The sequence below is a fragment of the Chelonia mydas genome, chromosome 3, assembly GCF_015237465.2.
Source record: "Chelonia mydas isolate rCheMyd1 chromosome 3, rCheMyd1.pri.v2, whole genome shotgun sequence".
Classification (NCBI taxonomy): domain Eukaryota; kingdom Metazoa; phylum Chordata; order Testudines; family Cheloniidae; genus Chelonia; species Chelonia mydas.
Window position 1 is genome coordinate 78935854 of NC_057851.1, and position 17572 is coordinate 78953425.

The following is a 17572-nucleotide window of genomic DNA, read 5'->3' on the forward strand; positions in this document are numbered from 1 at the left end:
GCCAATAGCGAGCCGGCATCATGCCCGTCGGCGAAGACTCGAGCCAATGGAGCCGCTGCATGTTGAGCGGTGCACACCAAGATGGCAGCGCCCAGGCCCGGCCGGCCGAGCAGGGGCCTGACGCCCTAGCGGTGGCCGTGCGGGGTCCCCGGCCGGGGGGAGTGGCGGCGCGGAGAGGATGTTGCGCGTCTCCCTCAGAGAAGTGAGCGGGCTTCGGGCGCGTGGCGCCGACACCTCCCCCCCCGGTGCGGCTCGGGGGCTCCCACCTGTGGGGACGGGGCGGAAGCGGAACCCCGAGCTTTGCCTGCAGCAACTGCCTGGAGCCCGGCCCGCGCCCATCGCCGTGGTATCGGGGTACCCGGTGTGCGCGGTGTAACTTTCCCCGCAGCGCCCGACCCGGCTGTGCCCACGCGAGGCGCCCGCCCTTCCCCCTCACCCCCCCCGCTGGCGGCGGCGCCGCAAAGGCCAAGAGGGCGGCGGAGCGTGTTAACCCCGCAAGAGCAAGAAGTGGCGCAGCCAGCAGCGGGGAGGAGACGCGCTGTGGCACTGGCGCAGCCCCGTACACACTCAGTCCCGCATCGGACGCTGCGGCCCAGCTGGGGCTAGGGAGGGAGGCGTTGGCAGGACACAGAGCAAGCAGCGCTCTTAATAAAAGCCGCCTCCTCTCCAAGGGGTGTCTAGGCTGCAGCGCATTGCCCATGAGCTAGTGACCAGACAGCAAGTGTGAAAAATCGGGACAGGTGGAGGATGGGTTATAGGGTCCCATATAAGACAGAGCTCCTAATATCCGGACGTCTGGCCACCTTAGCTGAATACAGCCTGGTTAAAATCTTGTTTTCATTCTCTTTGGATGATTGTGTATGTTTTAACTTATGAAGAGGGAGATAGTGGTGCTATTTGGAACAAGGCTTTGGCTGGTGAGTTTCCTCACCAGCCAAAAGCAAGTTAACAAAGGCTCTATGCAGAGTAGGGATTTGTAGCTGTGTTTAAAACCATCTTTAATCATAATTATGCTGCAAAACTTGTATTTGGATCCACAATAACCAGTTACAAATGATGGGCCTGATCCTATAAACCCTCGTGCACATGATGGATGTGATCGAGACTCCTCACATGCATAAAAGTTTGAAGGACTGGGTTTCATGTTGCCAGCGTATTTAGAAATTACTCAGGACATGACCAGAATAGCAGTGGCATTGCTGGTTGAGGCTGAAATGCTTTGAAAGAGTTGTGAAAGTTGGCAGAGTGCATTCTTAGCTAATGCTTTTATTCCATCATAAAAGTACTACATGTATCAAATTTATCCCCAAAATTAAGGGTGGAGAGAGGGAATTAGTTTTAGAAACTTGACTGAAATAATTCTTGCAAGTCATACCAATATTTCTAACTAGGATCTTGCAATTTAAAAATGGAAACTGTCCTTTCAGATCTCTGCAGCACTGAAAGAAGGCCAAGTGACTCCAACAGAGCTTTGTCAAAGATGTCTCTCCTTTATCAAAGCCACAAAATTTCTTAATGCTTACATTACTATAGCAGAAGACACAGCATTAAAACAGGCTGAAGAATCAGAGGAGCGATATAGGAGAGGTAAGTTACCCTAGATTTGTATTTCATTGCTGTTCTTTCATAATTTTTTTTGACTGTAGTGGATGGAACCTTTTGTTAGACTCATTAACTTTAAAAAAAGAAAGTGAGGTCTACTGTTCATTTGATTTGCTTGTAGTGAACAACAATGGGGCCTATTGAGACTAAGGGCTCTGTGGACGTATACTGATTGCACTTGAGGTCATCACCATTTACAAAAGATGGGGAATGAACAGGGGCAGGAGCAGAAGAATTTCAACCTGGTAGATCTGCTCTTCTGTCTGTCTAACAGTTCCTACTATCCCATTGCTTCAGCAAAATGCCAGTTAAGATACTTCAGCTTCAAGGCGTTTATCCCCTTTGAGATTCTTCTCTGGATAACTAATAGTCAGCTGTGAAAGACTCTTTGTCCAACTACTAATTCCGAGCACAATTGCTGTGCATCAGAAGGCAGAATCTAGGACTCCTGGCTTGGAAATGGAGTAGATTTAAGTAGCTGTCTAAGGATGAAATAAGAATTGCATGGCCACAGCTGAGGTGGTAAGCATCTTTTGGAATAATTTACCTAGTTTGGAAGCCACTTTCTGAGTTGCAGAGAATATGCAGTATGGAACTAAATCTGGCCTGAGCAAAGTCCTTAACGTTAGAGTTGAAAACAAAAGACCTTTTGTGAAAATATAACTTAAAAGCATTTGAGTACAACTCCTACTTCCACGTAAAAGTGAAGCTGAAGAGTAAAATAAAATGTCATTGCTGAGCAACATAGACAGTGTGTTTTAATACTTAGCTTTTACTCTGTTGTCCTTGTACCAATTCGTTACGCAGGTCAGATACTGGGGGATTTAGATGGAATTCCTGTTGCAGTAAAAGACAACTTCAACACAGCTGGTATTGAAACAACATGTGCATCAAACATGCTGAAAGGTAAAGTAATGCGTTGTAGGCAAAGCAAACACCATTTTGAAGCTCTAGTCCTTTTCTCTAAAGCAGCACAACCTACTTAAAACCTAGTCATTTTCAAAAAATGAATTCAAGTACTTTCAGGCAGTAAACTTCCTTTATCTCCATCTGCCAAACTTTTGTGGGTTTTGCAGTCATATATTTAAAAAACTATTGATATTGTAACAATGTAAATAAATGAAACAATGCAATATTAACTATAATCAATACATTAAAATGTAACTGTTCTATCAACAGGTTACATTTTACTCTGTTACTGGAGAGTAGTCGGTGTTTTTTTTTGTTTCTGTTTGTTAAATTATCTTTCTACATACAAAAATGCAAACACAATTTTTGTTGTGTTCTTAGAGACTTGGTCCTAGTTCTTGAGCTCAACAGTTGTCTTTCATATTGATGTGAGTCATCAGTTCATAATTCTTTTATAATTTTTTGTTTTATAAAAAGCTGCTTTTTTTTTTTTTTTTGCATACCCATAGCTCATTGTTTCACTTAGCAGTTCCATTAAGATGTTCGTAGCATTGCAATATGTTTTATTAATAAAAGCACTATTATTTTCCTATTTGGAGAAAAATTCTCTCTCTTGTAGCTGTGTAATAGACCACCACAAACAGGGAACATTAACTAATGAGGGTAAAGAGCGAAACTGATGATACAAAAAAGTGCTGACAAATACACACGGTAAACGAACTGAAAAAATTGGGGGGAAATCCTACTAATTTATTTCAATTCGTGTTATTGTGTTGTAACAATGAAAGGGGAAAAATTGACTATATCCTTTGAACAGCAAGGGTCAAGTTATCTAAAATTACCATTTACTCTGCATGCCACCAAAGCAGTTGTGATTGACGGGGATAGTGTGGGTGAGAGTCTTGAGGGTGAAACTCTGATATAGGCTCTAACACAATGGTGGGCAACCTGTGGGCCTCATGCGGCCCGTCAGGGCAAGCTGCTGGCAGGCTGCCAGACCATTTGTTTACATTTGCGTGGCCGTGGTTCGCCATTCCCGGCCACTGGGAGCTGCAGGCGGCTGTGCAAATGTAAACAAACGGTCTGGTGGCCTGCCAGCGGATTACCCTGACAGGCCGCAGGTTGCCCACCACTGCTCTAACATCCTTCTCAGAAAAAAATATCTGCATCAGTATTGGTCAGAGAAACTGTTAGACCTCTGGCTGCAATCACCCTGTTTATGTGCTCTTATAACTGGCCTGGTTCTCCTCTCCATGTGAACAAGGTCTGAATTAACTGTAGGATTCGTTCAGTCTCAGGAGAAGAAGACTCTAGGAAATAATAAAAGTGCTAGTTAATACTTATTCCTTGTTTGTTATCAATGAATTTTGATTATCACTGCTACTGTCACAAAGAAACTTGGTAGCACTGCACAATGACAGTTGCCATGCAGAGATGATTACTTTGAAACATTTGGAGGAGTAGTTATTGAAAGTCCTCCAGATGGTATCAGACAATTTTTTAACCAATCTGATTTTTTTTTAAGGTTATATTCCACCTTACAATGCTACAGTAGTTCAGAAGTTATTGGATCAGGGGGCTGTGCTTCTAGGAAAAACAAACCTAGATGAATTTGCAATGGGGTAAGTTATATTAAATATTTAATATCATTGCATAGTAATATAACTACAGTGTCTACTATGATTCATCTCTAATCCTAAACTGCTGAGTTTATGCATGTTTGTTATATGGTGGTAAATATTTACTCCCCAGGGGTGACTAGTGGAATATGATGACTATGTCTGTGAACTTCTCAGTGAATATTTATCCTATTCGCAAAAAGAAAAGGAGTACTTGTGGCACCTTAGAGACTAACCAATTTATCTGAGCATAAGCTTTCGTGAGCTACAGCTCACTTCATCGGACGCATGCGTCCGATGAAGTGAGCTGTAGCTCACGAAAGCTTATGCTCAGATAAATTGGTTAGTCTCTAAGGTGCCACAAGTACTCCTTTTCTTTTTGCGAATACAGACTAACACGGCTGTTACTCTGAAATCTGTCCTATTAGGGTGTGTATTCATTGTGAATTCATTCATTTAAAGAAAAGAGGGCCAGACACTGTAGCAGCTGTGCGTGGTAGGATGGTATTGAGGGGATTAATTGAGTAGTATTTTCTTTCAAGGTGGCTTCTTTTTTCTTAGTAACTGAATTAAGCATGAGAATTATCACATTGCCTCTGCACACAATCTGCCTTGTCTTGGAAACCTTCTTTTGTTCCAAGAAGAGCTATGCTTTCTACAGAACAGTCTACACTGCCATCATGGTGTGGCACTTTCTTGTGACATACTACTTCAAGAGGTCATCTTGTGTGGTTTTCTCATACCCAATTTTGGTAGTTTAATGTATCTCAGGCTTGAAGACCTTCGTTTCAAAGCAGACTTATAACTTGGTTTGCCTGATGCTTACATGGTGTGAGTCCCCTGACTTCAGTGGAGTTATACTTAATTTACACTAGGGAGAATTTAGCCCTCAGTCTGCTCTGCAGAAGGAAGGAGTGAAGTTATAACTATAGGTTTTTATGATTTCCTGCAACTCTTTTAAAACGGTATTGGGGTCAGCTTCACAAGTAAATCTATATCAGCCTTTCCATATCACAATCCGATTTGCCTGAAGGGCCAGGAGTAAAAGGTGGAATTGGAAGAAAAACATTGTATTAATAATGTGAAGTCTATAACAGGATAAATACAGACAACTATATTTCAATCTGAATTTCTCGCACCAGATCTGGAAGCACAGATGGAATATTTGGACCAGTTAGAAACCCCTGGAGTTATTCAAGGCAGTACAGAGACAAATGTGTGCAGAACTCCCATCCTGAAAATGAAGACTCCAATTGGTTGATAACAGGAGGAAGCTCAGGAGGTAGCGCTGCTGCAGTGTCTTCTTTCACATGCTTTGCGTAAGAGCCTTTTTAGAACCGTTAATTAAATGCTTCATAATGACTTGTGCACTTTTCCTCAAAATTTAATTTGATTTTTTGAGTCTTTCAGTAACCTAGTTTATAGTGTAGTGCCTGGGGAACGGAAGGTAATGTTTTTGTTTGAAACTGTAGGATTATTTGCATTGGTGTTGAAGAATTAGTTCTACTATGAAGAACACAGAGATACTGAAATGCGTAACACAAATTAAAAGTGATTACATGTAGGTACGTTTAAATCATTTCATTCCGAGCCCAGACATTCACCCCTCAGAGGCTCAATCAAAATTGCAACCAGCTTTACTAAAAATGTTGAGTATAGCACAGGGATAGGCAAACTTTTTGGCCCGAGGGCCACATCTGGGTGGGGAAATTGTATGTAAGGGTGGGGGTTGGGGTGTTGGAGGGGGTGTGGTGTACAGGAAGGGGCTCAGGGCAAGGGGTTGGGGTGCAGGAAGGGGCTCAGGGCAAGGGGTTGGGGTGCGGGATGCAGGAAGGGTTCAAAGTGTGGGCTCTGGCCTGGCGCCGCTTACCTCGAGCAGCTCCAGGGTGGCAGCAGTGCACAGCAGAGCTAAGGCAGGCTCCCTGCCTGCCCTGGCCCCACACCGCTCCCAGAAGTCTCCAGCACATCCGGCAGTGGCTCCTGGTGGTGGAGTGGGGCAGGCAGCTCCGCCACACCCTGCCCTCACCTGTGGGTACCAGCCCCGAAGCTTCCATTGGCCGCGGTTCCCCATTCCCAGCCAATGGGAGCTGCAGGGGCTGGTGCCTGCAGGCGAGGGCAGCGCACGGAACCCTCTGCCCACCCTCTTTCCCCCAGGGGCTGCTGGGACGTGGTGCCGGCCGCTTCTGGGAGCAGGGCCAGGGCAGGCAGGGAGCCTGCCTTAGCCCCGCTGCGCCACGTGGCTGGCAATCCCACGGGCCGGATTGAAAACCTTGACGGGCCAGATCCAGCCCGTGGCCCATAGTTTGCCTTCCCCTGGTATAGCAGGTGCAGTTTTGGTATAGAAGGGAAATCACAATGCACAGCCTCAATCTTAGAAAACACGAAAAAAGTAATATTCCTTGATGAACAAGCCTTGTTGTTAGATGTGAAGGGCGTATTTTATCAGCATGTCTTTGTAAACTGAAAACTGCTGCTGCTTCATACTAAATAGTAAAGAAAGGACTAGAATAAATGGGAGCACTTTAAATTATTCTCATATTTGTATATAAAAAAAATTCCATTTCAAAGCGGCAAAGAGTCCTGTGGCACATTATAAGCTAACAGACGTATTGAAGCATAAGCTTTCGTGCATCTGACGAAGTGGGTATTCACCCACAAAAGCTTATGCTTCAATACGTCTGTTAGTCTATAAGTTGCCACAGGACTCTTTGCCGCTTTTACAGATCCAGACTAACACGGCTACCCCTCTGATAAATTTAAAACTGTACCTCTTTAAGAACAGATACAATTTGGATGTGTTTTTGAAGTATTCAATTCTATTAATGATGGTTCTATTTAAACTGTAGGGCTTTAGGATCAGATACAGGAGGGTCCACCAGAAACCCAGCGGCTCACTGTGGAGTAGTAGGTTTAAAGCCAACCTATGGACTGATTTCTCGTCATGGTCTCATTCCACTAGTGAACTCCATGGATGTACCAGGAATTTTAACCAGATGTGTGGACGATGCAGCAATTGTATTGGGTATTTACTAGTGCATATGTCTTTGTATACAGTTTGTCTCAAAACCTTTTGAATTCAAGAATCCACTGTATTACTTTTTCTGTGTGTCATGAGCCCTTTTTCATCTTTCAGGTGTGCTTGCAGGGCATGATCCTAAAGACTCTACTACTGTGCAGGACCCCTTTAAGTCGTTTGAACTAACGTGTTTTACAGATGCCAGCAAGCTCTGTATAGGAATACCAAAGGTAGCATTTTCAACTATATCACTGGGGAAAAAAATTCATACCAGAGTAAAAACCTATATATCCTGCTCCCTGAGTCTGCAATGATTTGGATCTGCAGAGACAGCATGGGAGTGAAAGTGTGTGTATCTCATTGCTCGGTGTCAACCTCTTCAGGCCTTTATAGGGCATTGACTCTCTCTGTAGAGTTCTGTCCAGTCTTTGGAGGGAATGTTGTCTAGAAGTTTTATAAGCGGAGACTGGGAGCCTGAGTTCCTGGGCTTTATTACTGGCTCTTTCACCGACTGCCTGTTTGACCTCAAACAAATCACTCTTTTTCTTAGTGCCTGAGGCTATGTCTACGCTACAAGCTAGGGGTGTGCATCCTCAGCTTGTGTACACATATCATAGCTCGATGACCTATCATTGTGTACACATATCATAGCTCGCCCGAGTATAAAGATCAGTGTAGTCATGGTAGCACGTGCAGTGGAGGCATTGCAGAGTTGTGCCGCTTGAAACCAGGGGACACATACTCGGCATAGCTCAGCTATGGCTTTTCTGCTGCTGCCGATGCTACTGTGGCTACGCTGCAGTTTATACTCGTGCTAAGCTCTCATCGAGCTGCCGGGAGTACATGTACGTGAGTAGGAGAATCACATCCCTAGCTCAGAGTGTAGACATTGCCTGAGTGTAAAATGGGCATAATACTCACCTCACAGGGATGTTAAGACTTAATAAATGTTTGTGGAGTGCTTTTGAGATCCTGGGTTGAAAGGCACTGTATTAATACAAAATACTGTTTAAAAAGATTATTGTGCCGTGCAAAGAAGGGAATAGCAGGGAAAGGGTTCTAATTAGGGATCAGGTGTTCGAGGGACAAAATTTAGGTTTTTGTCTTTCTATTAATAGGCCAAAAAAAACCTTTTATGAATGTGTTTCCTTCTGTGAGATAAGGGGATAACAGTTGGATTTAAACACCCCTTCACTAATTGCAATCCAAGCGTTGTGCTAGTACAGGTGAACCAGAAAATTTAATCAAACAAAAATATCACTGAATAGTCTATTTTCATTGTCCAATTTGATTGAAATGCAAAAAGAGCATGTACAGTAATTTGTAAATTATATGGTAAATATTTCAATTTTAGTAATCCAAAATGGTGGTGGTAACAAGTAAGGACTTTTTTAATAAGTGATCTCCTGACAGTAGTGCCCCTTTTACAGTAGTGTGGATTTTTTTTATATAAGCAACTCTGTTAGTACTATGGTCACGTCTGCAGGATTGGTCCCATATTTTGACACTGAACTGACACTGTCTACAAAAGTGGATATTCAACTAAACTTAGGCTAATCAGGCTGGCTGTCCTTGTCTCCTTGGTATGGGCTTGTCTTCATGGGAAAGTTAATGGAGAATAAACTAGGATATAAATGTAAAGTGCAATAGCTATTCCACAGTAGCTCACTGCATAGACAGTCTTATTCCTCACTAATAGTGCCTTTTGCTGTTTAGGCTAATATGGTTAGGAAGCGTATGCTATTCAATAAACAGCAAAAAGGCACTTTTAATGCGGAATAAGAGTGTCTATGCAGTGAACTACTGTGGAATAGCTATTCTGGGCTATTTCCATGTAGACAAACCCTAAGAGTATACACAGAGTGAGGCTTGTCACCAACTCTCATATTATGAGACTTTTTTTAGTGCTGTGTTTTGACCTAGGTATGACACTTGCCACTGATGTGCTTTGGCCATTGTTTCTGCTGATTTAACATTCATAATGGGCCTGGTATCGTGGCTTAAAATTTAAGATGTGCTGTCCCATGAACTGCACAGTCCCAGTTAATAGACTGACAAGTGGGCAGCTTCCTATCCAGAAATTATAGAATTGAAGCAAGAAGTGCATAGTGAAATGTTACGACCTGCATTATGCAGGTGTTCAGACTAGATAATCATGATGGTCCCTTGTGGCATTAAAAATCTATGAAACTTATGAACTTAATATGATTTAATATCCTAACAGTCAGCAAAAACATAAATCTAATAAATACTTAAACTAGTGCTCATCGCTGCATTTTTTTTTAAACAGTATTTGCATCTAATAGTATATTACATAGTTTGGCTTGCTTACTGTCAACCGATAATTAAGAACCATTGAAAGTAAACTCACGTAAAATTATTTGTGAAGATGCTTATGCATAGAATTCATTTCCTAACTTTTGTTCTCCACTAAGGAATATCATGCACCAGGATTATCTAGTGAAACTCTGGCACTTTGGTCTAAAGCTGCTGACCTCTTTGAGAATGCAGGTGCCAAGGTGATTGAAGTGAGTCTACCCCACACACGTTATTCAATTGTATGTTATCATGTGCTGTGCACAGCAGAAGTAGCATCAAATATGGCCAGGTTTGATGGACTAGAATATGGTAAGTTTAAGTTTTCAAAGGAAAAAGGGCTATATTACATATAATATAAAGTAACATTCACTTTGTTGATCATTAAGTGGCATAAAGATGCCTGTCATAGGTGTGTGCACTGTGGTGATTTAACATACATGGTTACCTGCATTTCATGGTTGAATGTTAGGAGATATCCCAAGCGATCATGAAACTTGCACTGGCTTTCTGCCTGTGGCGAAAAGATGAAAATAATTTGTTTTCAGAAACTGTGAATTATTAAAAGCATAAAGTGCTCAATATATACATGAATGTTTTGCCATCTTATTGAGTGAGATACTGTGCATTAAAATATTTAGAATTTAGAAGCACTTGAGTAAAAAATCCCATCACTGGAGACATCCAAAGACAGGCCTGGCCAAAAAAAAAAAAAAAGGCAGCCTAGTTAATGTAAACAAGGGAATAGTCCTGAATTATCTGGGAAATGAACCAGATAGACTTAAAAGATCTTTTTCATGATTGTATTTTGTGACTTGACCAAGATGGGTTGTTGTCTTAATGGTTTGCCATTTTAGTTTGTCTAATGAGTGTATCACTTGATTATGGTATGTGTGGTGCTGGTGAGTGAAAAATAAAAATGCAGCTAATTTCTGAAGTCAGTCACTCTCAATGCATTAAAATAAGCCAGGACTATCAAAAGATTTAGTATTATATCTAAGTTTTTACCAGATAGTAATTTGAATTAGGTGTAATAACTTCCTTAAACATCCCCATTGCACCTGGCTATTGAAGGACACATGGTGCTTTTCTCCCTAAGGTGCCACAAGTACTCCTTTTCTTTTTGCAAATACAGACTAACACGGCTGTTACTCTGAAACCCTTTTAACTATGCTTTTCCTGTGATTTTTTTCACCCCCTCTTCTTTCTTTTTGTCACAAACCCACCATTATAATGTTGTTTATAGTATGTGACCTTTTTGGATTCTGTTTTCTATTTAACTAATGCTCACATTCTGGGGTTTTGAGATATTGTAGCTATCCCCAAAAACCCAGTACATAAAAAGACTTTGAATTAGACTCAATCCTCTCTGTGTACCTGTCCCTGCCTCACAGAATTAAGTGATTGGCCAAACTCTTAAGCAAGTGCAGCTTAATTGAAATCAGTGGAATTTCACTGCTTACGCCAGTGCTGATTGTCTGAAGTTTGGGTGTTCTTTAAGTTATGGGAAGATTAGGGCCTGATCCGAAGTTTATTGAATTCATTCCACTGAATCTCATTGAAGACAGTGAGCTTAGGATCCGACCCCTTGTAAATAAGTTGTTGCTTTTCATTTTGGCAAGCAAGTTTTTAGTCTGAGAGAAATGTTCTCAGCTGTGTTCTTTGAGGAGTGTACTGTGCAGCACAAAGGATGTATGCATTGTTCAGATCAGTTTTTAGTCTCTACTCAAAATAAACTGAAGGGTGAGCTATCAGTGTTACTGAAATACTTCTACACATTCATGTCATGAAGGATAAGAGTTCTCTCTACCTTCCATGTCAGACTGAAGATCAGAGGCAGGAGTGTTCATATTGTAGCACACTCCATTGTACTTCTCAGTACAGATAAATAGAAATATTTCACTTCTAGAGACCCCAAATGTATAGTTGCAGTATGATTCCAGAATTCATATAATATTTAGCTTAAGTTTTTAGTTTTTGTGTGGAAAAATAGCACGTTAACATCTAGTGCACTTGACATAGTATGTCATTGTGAAGGTCAATAATTTATATTGTTTAATAGTTTTCATGGGTCTTCAGGATTTGTTTCCAGATCACTGGTGGTTTATTTTTAGGACACCGTTCCAGTATTGACAAGTCCACAGAAGTCATGTACGCTGCAACTCGACGGGAAGGGTTTAATGATGTTGTAAGAGGAAGAATTCTGTCCGGAAACTACTTTTTGTTAAAACAGTAAGTTCATCATATTTTAAAGCTCAAATGTACCATATTAATGACTTATTTGTTAAGCAGCTATGATGAAATTACTTATGTCGAACAAATTCTTTGTTGCTAAGGCAATATCTATTTATATTGGTTTAAGTGTATAATATGTAGCAAACCATTATTAATGGCTAAAAAGAATGCTTTCCTTTACTCTTAACTGGAAATTAGGAAGGTAGAACAACACGTTGTGTGATTTGCATCTTGAGTAGCCTATTGGCACACTTGGATTAAGCTATGCAAAAACATAGTCTGTGATGTTTGTCAGTGAAATCAGAATAGAGCCCTAACTATTCTATATTTAAATGTTCTGTGGCCATCAGCATCAAGCCGATTTAATCTTGCTAAAGTTCTCCAGGTATAGAAACATTTATTATGTTCTACTGATGCCTCTCATGGAAAGCCAGATGATGTGGCCCTTAGTTTATATATCTCTCTCACCTTCCCCACCTCTTTGCTTGAGTCTACAGAGAAAATAAAATTGTACTGGTGTGATCAAGTAAACTCATTTATTTTTGTGAGGAACCTTATGTTTATGCAGTTCAGCTGGATGAACGGGTATGTGAACTCAGAATGAACATACTTTTAATTTCCACTCAGTCTCAATCTGTCTTCATTTATGACTATAATTGGAGAATGCCACTTTCTCTGCCTCCACCCTGTTAAGATTCCAAACAATGAGGATTTCCACATTGCCACAAAACAACTGACACAGGGTGTCATAATTATTTTAAGAAAACTGAGTGTTGCAGACTAACAATCTCCTGCCACATCCTGACTGAACCGTATCTATTAAAATAAACTTTATTGAATTAAATTTAACATCTTTTGGAATTCATTGTATTAAAAGTGTTTATGTACTATTGTGAGATCGTGTGGAACTGCTTAAGCAGGAAGACAAGATTAATACAATCTTTGGAAGGTATTAGTAACTTCACACATATTGTTCCAAAAAGACTTGAAGTGGATTTTCGAGGAAATACCTGGGGGGTCAGGGGAATGCAAATTCTCCCCTCTGAGCTTTTTGAAGGTAGCCCCCAGGAATGGGACCCATTGTATGCTAATTACCTGTATCTGGAAACTTCAAATCAAAGACCCGTGAACTGAACTTGTTATAAGTATGTTTGTTCTGAGCTGAAGAAGTCATGAACTGGGAATCCTCAAAGCTGTCATGAACTGGGAATCACAAGGACTCCCCTAGGGTCCTCTGAAGGACTTACCGTGTCAGAATCCATGTTAGGGTGGGGGTTCCTGGTAAGCTTATTAACAAGAGTGTATGTTTTGAATTGTTTTCTCTATAGTGCTTTTTACCTTAAGAATACAATAGGCTTGCACAGAAAGAACTGTTTGGTACCTTATATCTGTAGCAATCCCTCTGTTATCAGTCTCTGAAGAGAAAGCAAGCAAGTCTGTTTAGGCAGATTGTCTTTGCTGGGAAATATACAGTGAAGGCAAAGAACTGTGCAGCCTGGAAATAGGGAGAGAAACATGGGTCTCCACCCAGAAAGGCGACCATTGGGGAGCTGGAATCTGAGAATGGGTACCTTTGCTGAACCACTGAGGGGAGATGCAGGTGCAATTGCCCTAAACTGTGACACTGAGCACACACAAGAATATTCCTGCTACTTTAAGCTCTTAGAGCTAATAAAAGCTGGGTGTCTTCACGACAGGGATGTCAGCATATGAGCAGCCAGCCCCTCTGAACTGTCAATATTATTGCTAAGCATCCTCAATTTAGTGTTCTCTGATGACATCTGCCTGGGCCATCTATCATAAATGTAGGGTGAATGCTTGACAATCTGTGTGGGTCGGTTTTGGTGAAGGAAAACAGGAGTGATTTCTACAAGAGCTAAGCAGGGGGGAGTCTCAGCACTTTGCTACAATCCACAGTAAATGAATCATCAAGAACAGAATTTAGGGTTAAAATAACATTATCCTAATAGATTGCAGGAGAGCCATGTCTGTTCTCTGCTATATTCAAATTACAAAATATTTTCTTTAAGATGTAAAATCCATAAAATAACTAGATTGATGCTTGAAGTTATGCATGCTTGCATATATCGTCAGTGAAGTCTAAAATGTATCTACTCGGTCTCTTCTCCTATAAATTCTTTAAAAGTAGTTAGGGTAAAAAAATGTAGACCAGGAAAACTGGTTAAAGACCCTTTAGTCTTACATGAGTCTTGAACATTTTTATTAGTTCTGCAACTAACCTTTTCCTTAGTCTGGTAGGTAGGGTTTCATAAATAACCCCAGAAAGAGCCATTTTCCATAATACAATGGATTTGCTGTCGGAGATCAGTGATATCTTGATCTTTACAATCACTTTGGAAGAATAAGTACCAGGTTCCCTTGAAAAGTTAAGACACATTCAACTTTGTTTTCAGGACAACTCTTCAGCAAATCAGAGCTTCAGAGTGATCAGCTGACAGTTATGTACTGGATAATTTGGATTGTTTTATCAGCAGACACTGGCATTTACAATACATTTGCTAATTACCCATAAAATGTTTACAGTACCAGTTATTTTTGACTAATAAATTCTTTTGAAACTGAACCTCTAAACTTGACATTAAATCCTTAAACTCAGGGTAATGCTGCATGTGATGTAGGAATGAAATATAAAATTGTCAGTTTTTCTGCCTCAGATATGCAGAAAAACAGATTAATTCATAGCTTCCGTCAGTCTAAACTGCTGCTTACATAAAGTAAATGACTGTGGGAATTTTAGACAAAGACCTGGTGTGCTTCTGTATAATATCAATAAGAAGGACCAGTAGCAAAGCACACACCTGAAACATATAACTTTAAGCATGTGGGTAGTCCCTCTGAAGTCAAGTGGGACTGTTCATGTGCTTAAGTGCCTTGCCAGATAGAGTCCCTAAATGATTGATAAATCACAACTATAAGACAACAGTCATTTTTTTCCAGACATCACTTCCGTCATGCAATGAAGTTCAGTAGATAAGTAAACAATAGGGTTGCAGAAAAAGACTGGGTCATAAAATACTATCTTGATTTGAGCCTACCCTCCACTTGGCTTGTGTTTTCCTTCATTTATATTCCCTCTCCAGTCTCTTCAGTGGTGTTTGCCCCAGGTCTCTCCCCAGATCTGTTTCATGGCTCATCTTTAAGAATATGCTTTAGTGTCATTAGTTCATCTGCAGCCATGCTGCTTTGATGACTGATCTTGTTCTCTGTTGAAACCCTAAGTACTTATGGTGCAGCCCTTCAACCCAAAGGGAACACTGGGCTTGTTTTTTTCCCCCAATAGCCACTTAGCAATTTAAATTATTGATGGTCTTAAACTTAACTTCTAACACCAGTGACTATTTGTTCCTAGGAATTATGAGAATTATTTTATCAAGGCCCAAAAAGTGAGACGACTCATTGCCAAAGACTTTGTGAATGTTTTCCATAGTGGTATTGATGTTTTGCTCACTCCCACCACTCTAAGTGATACAATACCATATGTGGAGTTTATCAAAGAAGACAACAGAACCCGCAGTGCACAGGATGATATTTTTACACAGGCCGCAAACATGGCAGGTAAGTAGAGAGAGAAGTGCATCTCCTTAGCATATTTCCCAGCTAGTCTTCAATTTAGTATCCATTCTCTCCAGCCAGCTGCCCTCTTTCTATAGCACCTCTGTATAGAAAGCAACTGTCTGAACCAAGTTGTCAGCTTGTTTCTCTGAGTAGCAAAGCTTATATTGACCATAAGATGGTAGCAGTGTGAAGTGAGTTCATTCATTAAATGTGCAAGAATTTAAGTATATAATTACTTCTGGAGGATTCTGCACCAAAACATAAATTTTGCACCAAAACATTAAAAATTCGGCACACAATTTTAAAATTCTGCATATTTTATTTGTTAAAATAACACAATATAATCATGCCCAAGTTTCAATTATTTTGGTAACTTATTTCAAAATACCTGTCGGCAAGTATATCTGTAACAACACAGACAGAGATTCAGGAAACTTTTTTGATAAATAGATTCCTTACTAGGCATATTAATACAGAACTTTGAGTAGTAATTCATTTAAACTACAGTACAGAAACCTATTTCCCACACCCCTCAGAAGCAGTGCAAAGGTTTGGGGGAATCAGAGGTAATGGAGGAGCTGAGGGAGAGGGAAGTAATTTCTGGAAAGGAGCCTGGGAGTGAACCTAGAGGGTTGTTGAGTGTGGGTGGGAGAAGTATGGAACAGGTGGTATTTCGGGCGAGGGAGGGGAGGAATTGTTTGGGAATTGAGGAGCCTCCCCCTACAGGGAGCCTGGCTGACCCCCCCCTAGCCTCTCTTCAGTCCAACACATCTGTCCCTGTCCTCCTCTCCCCCCCCCCCCATTCAACCCTGGTGCAATGCTGTCACCCCGGTAGTTCCTGTGCCCCCATCCCAGTCTGTGATCCCCCAGCAGCCCCACTGTGTCCACCCCGCCCCCCATATCCCATGCCTCCTCACCTGGGCCCCACAGGCATGTTGTGAGGAACGCAACCTCTGCCCCATTCCTGTCTGACTGGCTGCTCCAGCTGGTGAGCCGGCTGCCCACTCTCTGGCACCACAAGCACCTGGTGGGTGAAAGGTGCAACTGCAGTGCCTCTCTGGGAGAATGTATTTTCTGTGCGGGTGGAGAATCTGTGGGGAACATGAATTCTGCACGTGTGCAGTGGTGCAGAATTCCCCCAGGAGTAATATAATCTTGGTTGTACTGCTAAAATGCAAAGAGACAAGCCTTAAAAGCTTACATGCATTTGTTTTGGTTATTTTTTCTAAGAGTGTCGTTTGTAATAATTCTAGCAATATATGTAATAGCAAATCCTGCACATGTGATGTTTTAATAATTTTGCTTTTTTTCCCCCCAGGGCTGCCAGCCATAACTGTTCCTACAGCACTTTCAGAGAAAGGTTTGCCAATTGGGCTTCAGTTTATTGGACGTGCATTCCAGGAGCAGCAGCTTCTTACTGTAGCCAAATGGTTTGAAAAACAAGTAAAATTCCCCATGATACAATTACAGGGAATGATGGATCATGGTCACACTGTCGGTCACCATCAGAAATCAGCCTTTTTTTCATAACAGAGGACTTGGTGGTTTTAGTAGCGGAAGTAAGGAGGATTTTAGAATATTTCTCAATCGCTTTGTACTGTTTCAGATTGAAAAGAAATGTAGTCCTTCCATTTATCTGTGCAAATGACAGGCTGTAGAGTCTAAACACATCTGTATTCAAGCAGAATGCAAGAGCAAAGCAGGGAAGCTTTGTTACTGTGTAATTAAACTGAAGTGAGGCCCCTGGTATGTTCCCTACAACTGCATGTATAGTTTGAATATATATTTTTTTCATGGTAGGTATAAAGTGTATGTCTTGTAATTATAGAGCTGCTTTCCCTACCCTTCATACAAAGAAACCTGCGGAATTCATTCCTTGGTGGAACAAACATGGGCTTCTTCCTTAAGCATGTATAGTTTCCAGGAGCTCTGGTCTCCTGCTGCCTCCCAGGTTACATGGCTCCAATGAAACCAAGCCATGAAGGAGTCCTCAACCACAGGAGGCCTTAGTGAAGCTCTGCACTCAACTAGATTGGAAAGATGAGAGTGTAGGAATGTGTGAATGGAAATGCACAAGAGCAAGAAGGTAGCTAAACCATGTACAGTGCGGAAGAGTCATCTTTGTATGGATCCTGGAGGCTGCTGTGGTACTTAGAAAGCCTTTTCACAATAAGGGCTAATTACAGATGTTTCCTTTGAGAAACAACCCTCTAATTTTCAGAAATTGCTCTTCCTGCTGCCCCTTCTATTTTGCTATAATCACAGCTCAGGAACCAAAATCAGAGGCAGTTTCATAAAT

General features: G+C 41.4%; 1 protein-coding gene across 2 annotated transcripts; it reads left to right on the forward strand.

Moving 5' to 3' along the window:
* Positions 1-25: 25 nt before the first annotated feature.
* Positions 26-17072, forward strand: QRSL1 (glutaminyl-tRNA amidotransferase subunit QRSL1). 2 transcript variants are annotated; one of them, XM_037894570.2, is made up of 11 exons: positions 26-202; positions 1428-1587; positions 2410-2508; positions 4037-4133; positions 5273-5449; positions 6977-7152; positions 7264-7376; positions 9582-9774; positions 11577-11694; positions 15068-15273; positions 16592-17072. In XM_037894570.2, exons 1-11 carry the CDS (start codon positions 179-181, stop codon positions 16801-16803), a joined length of 1575 nt encoding a protein of 524 aa, XP_037750498.1. In that variant the 5' UTR covers positions 26-178; the 3' UTR covers positions 16804-17072. The 2 variants fall into 2 exon arrangements, with proteins under 2 accessions (XP_037750498.1, XP_027675643.2); XM_027819842.3 differs by lacking the exon at positions 26-202 and adding an exon at positions 316-822.
* Positions 17073-17572: the final 500 nt, after the last annotated feature.

Coding starts and splice junctions, on each gene's coding strand:
- QRSL1 (XM_027819842.3), top strand. CDS start 748: ATGGGTTATAGGGTCCCATATAAGACAGAGCTCCTAATATCCGGACGT. Junction 7,153..7,263: donor CGATGCAGCAATTGTATTGG/GTATTTACTAGT, acceptor TTCATCTTTCAG/GTGTGCTTGCAGGGCATGAT. Junction 15,274..16,591: donor ACAGGCCGCAAACATGGCAG/GTAAGTAGAGAG, acceptor TTTTCCCCCCAG/GGCTGCCAGCCATAACTGTT.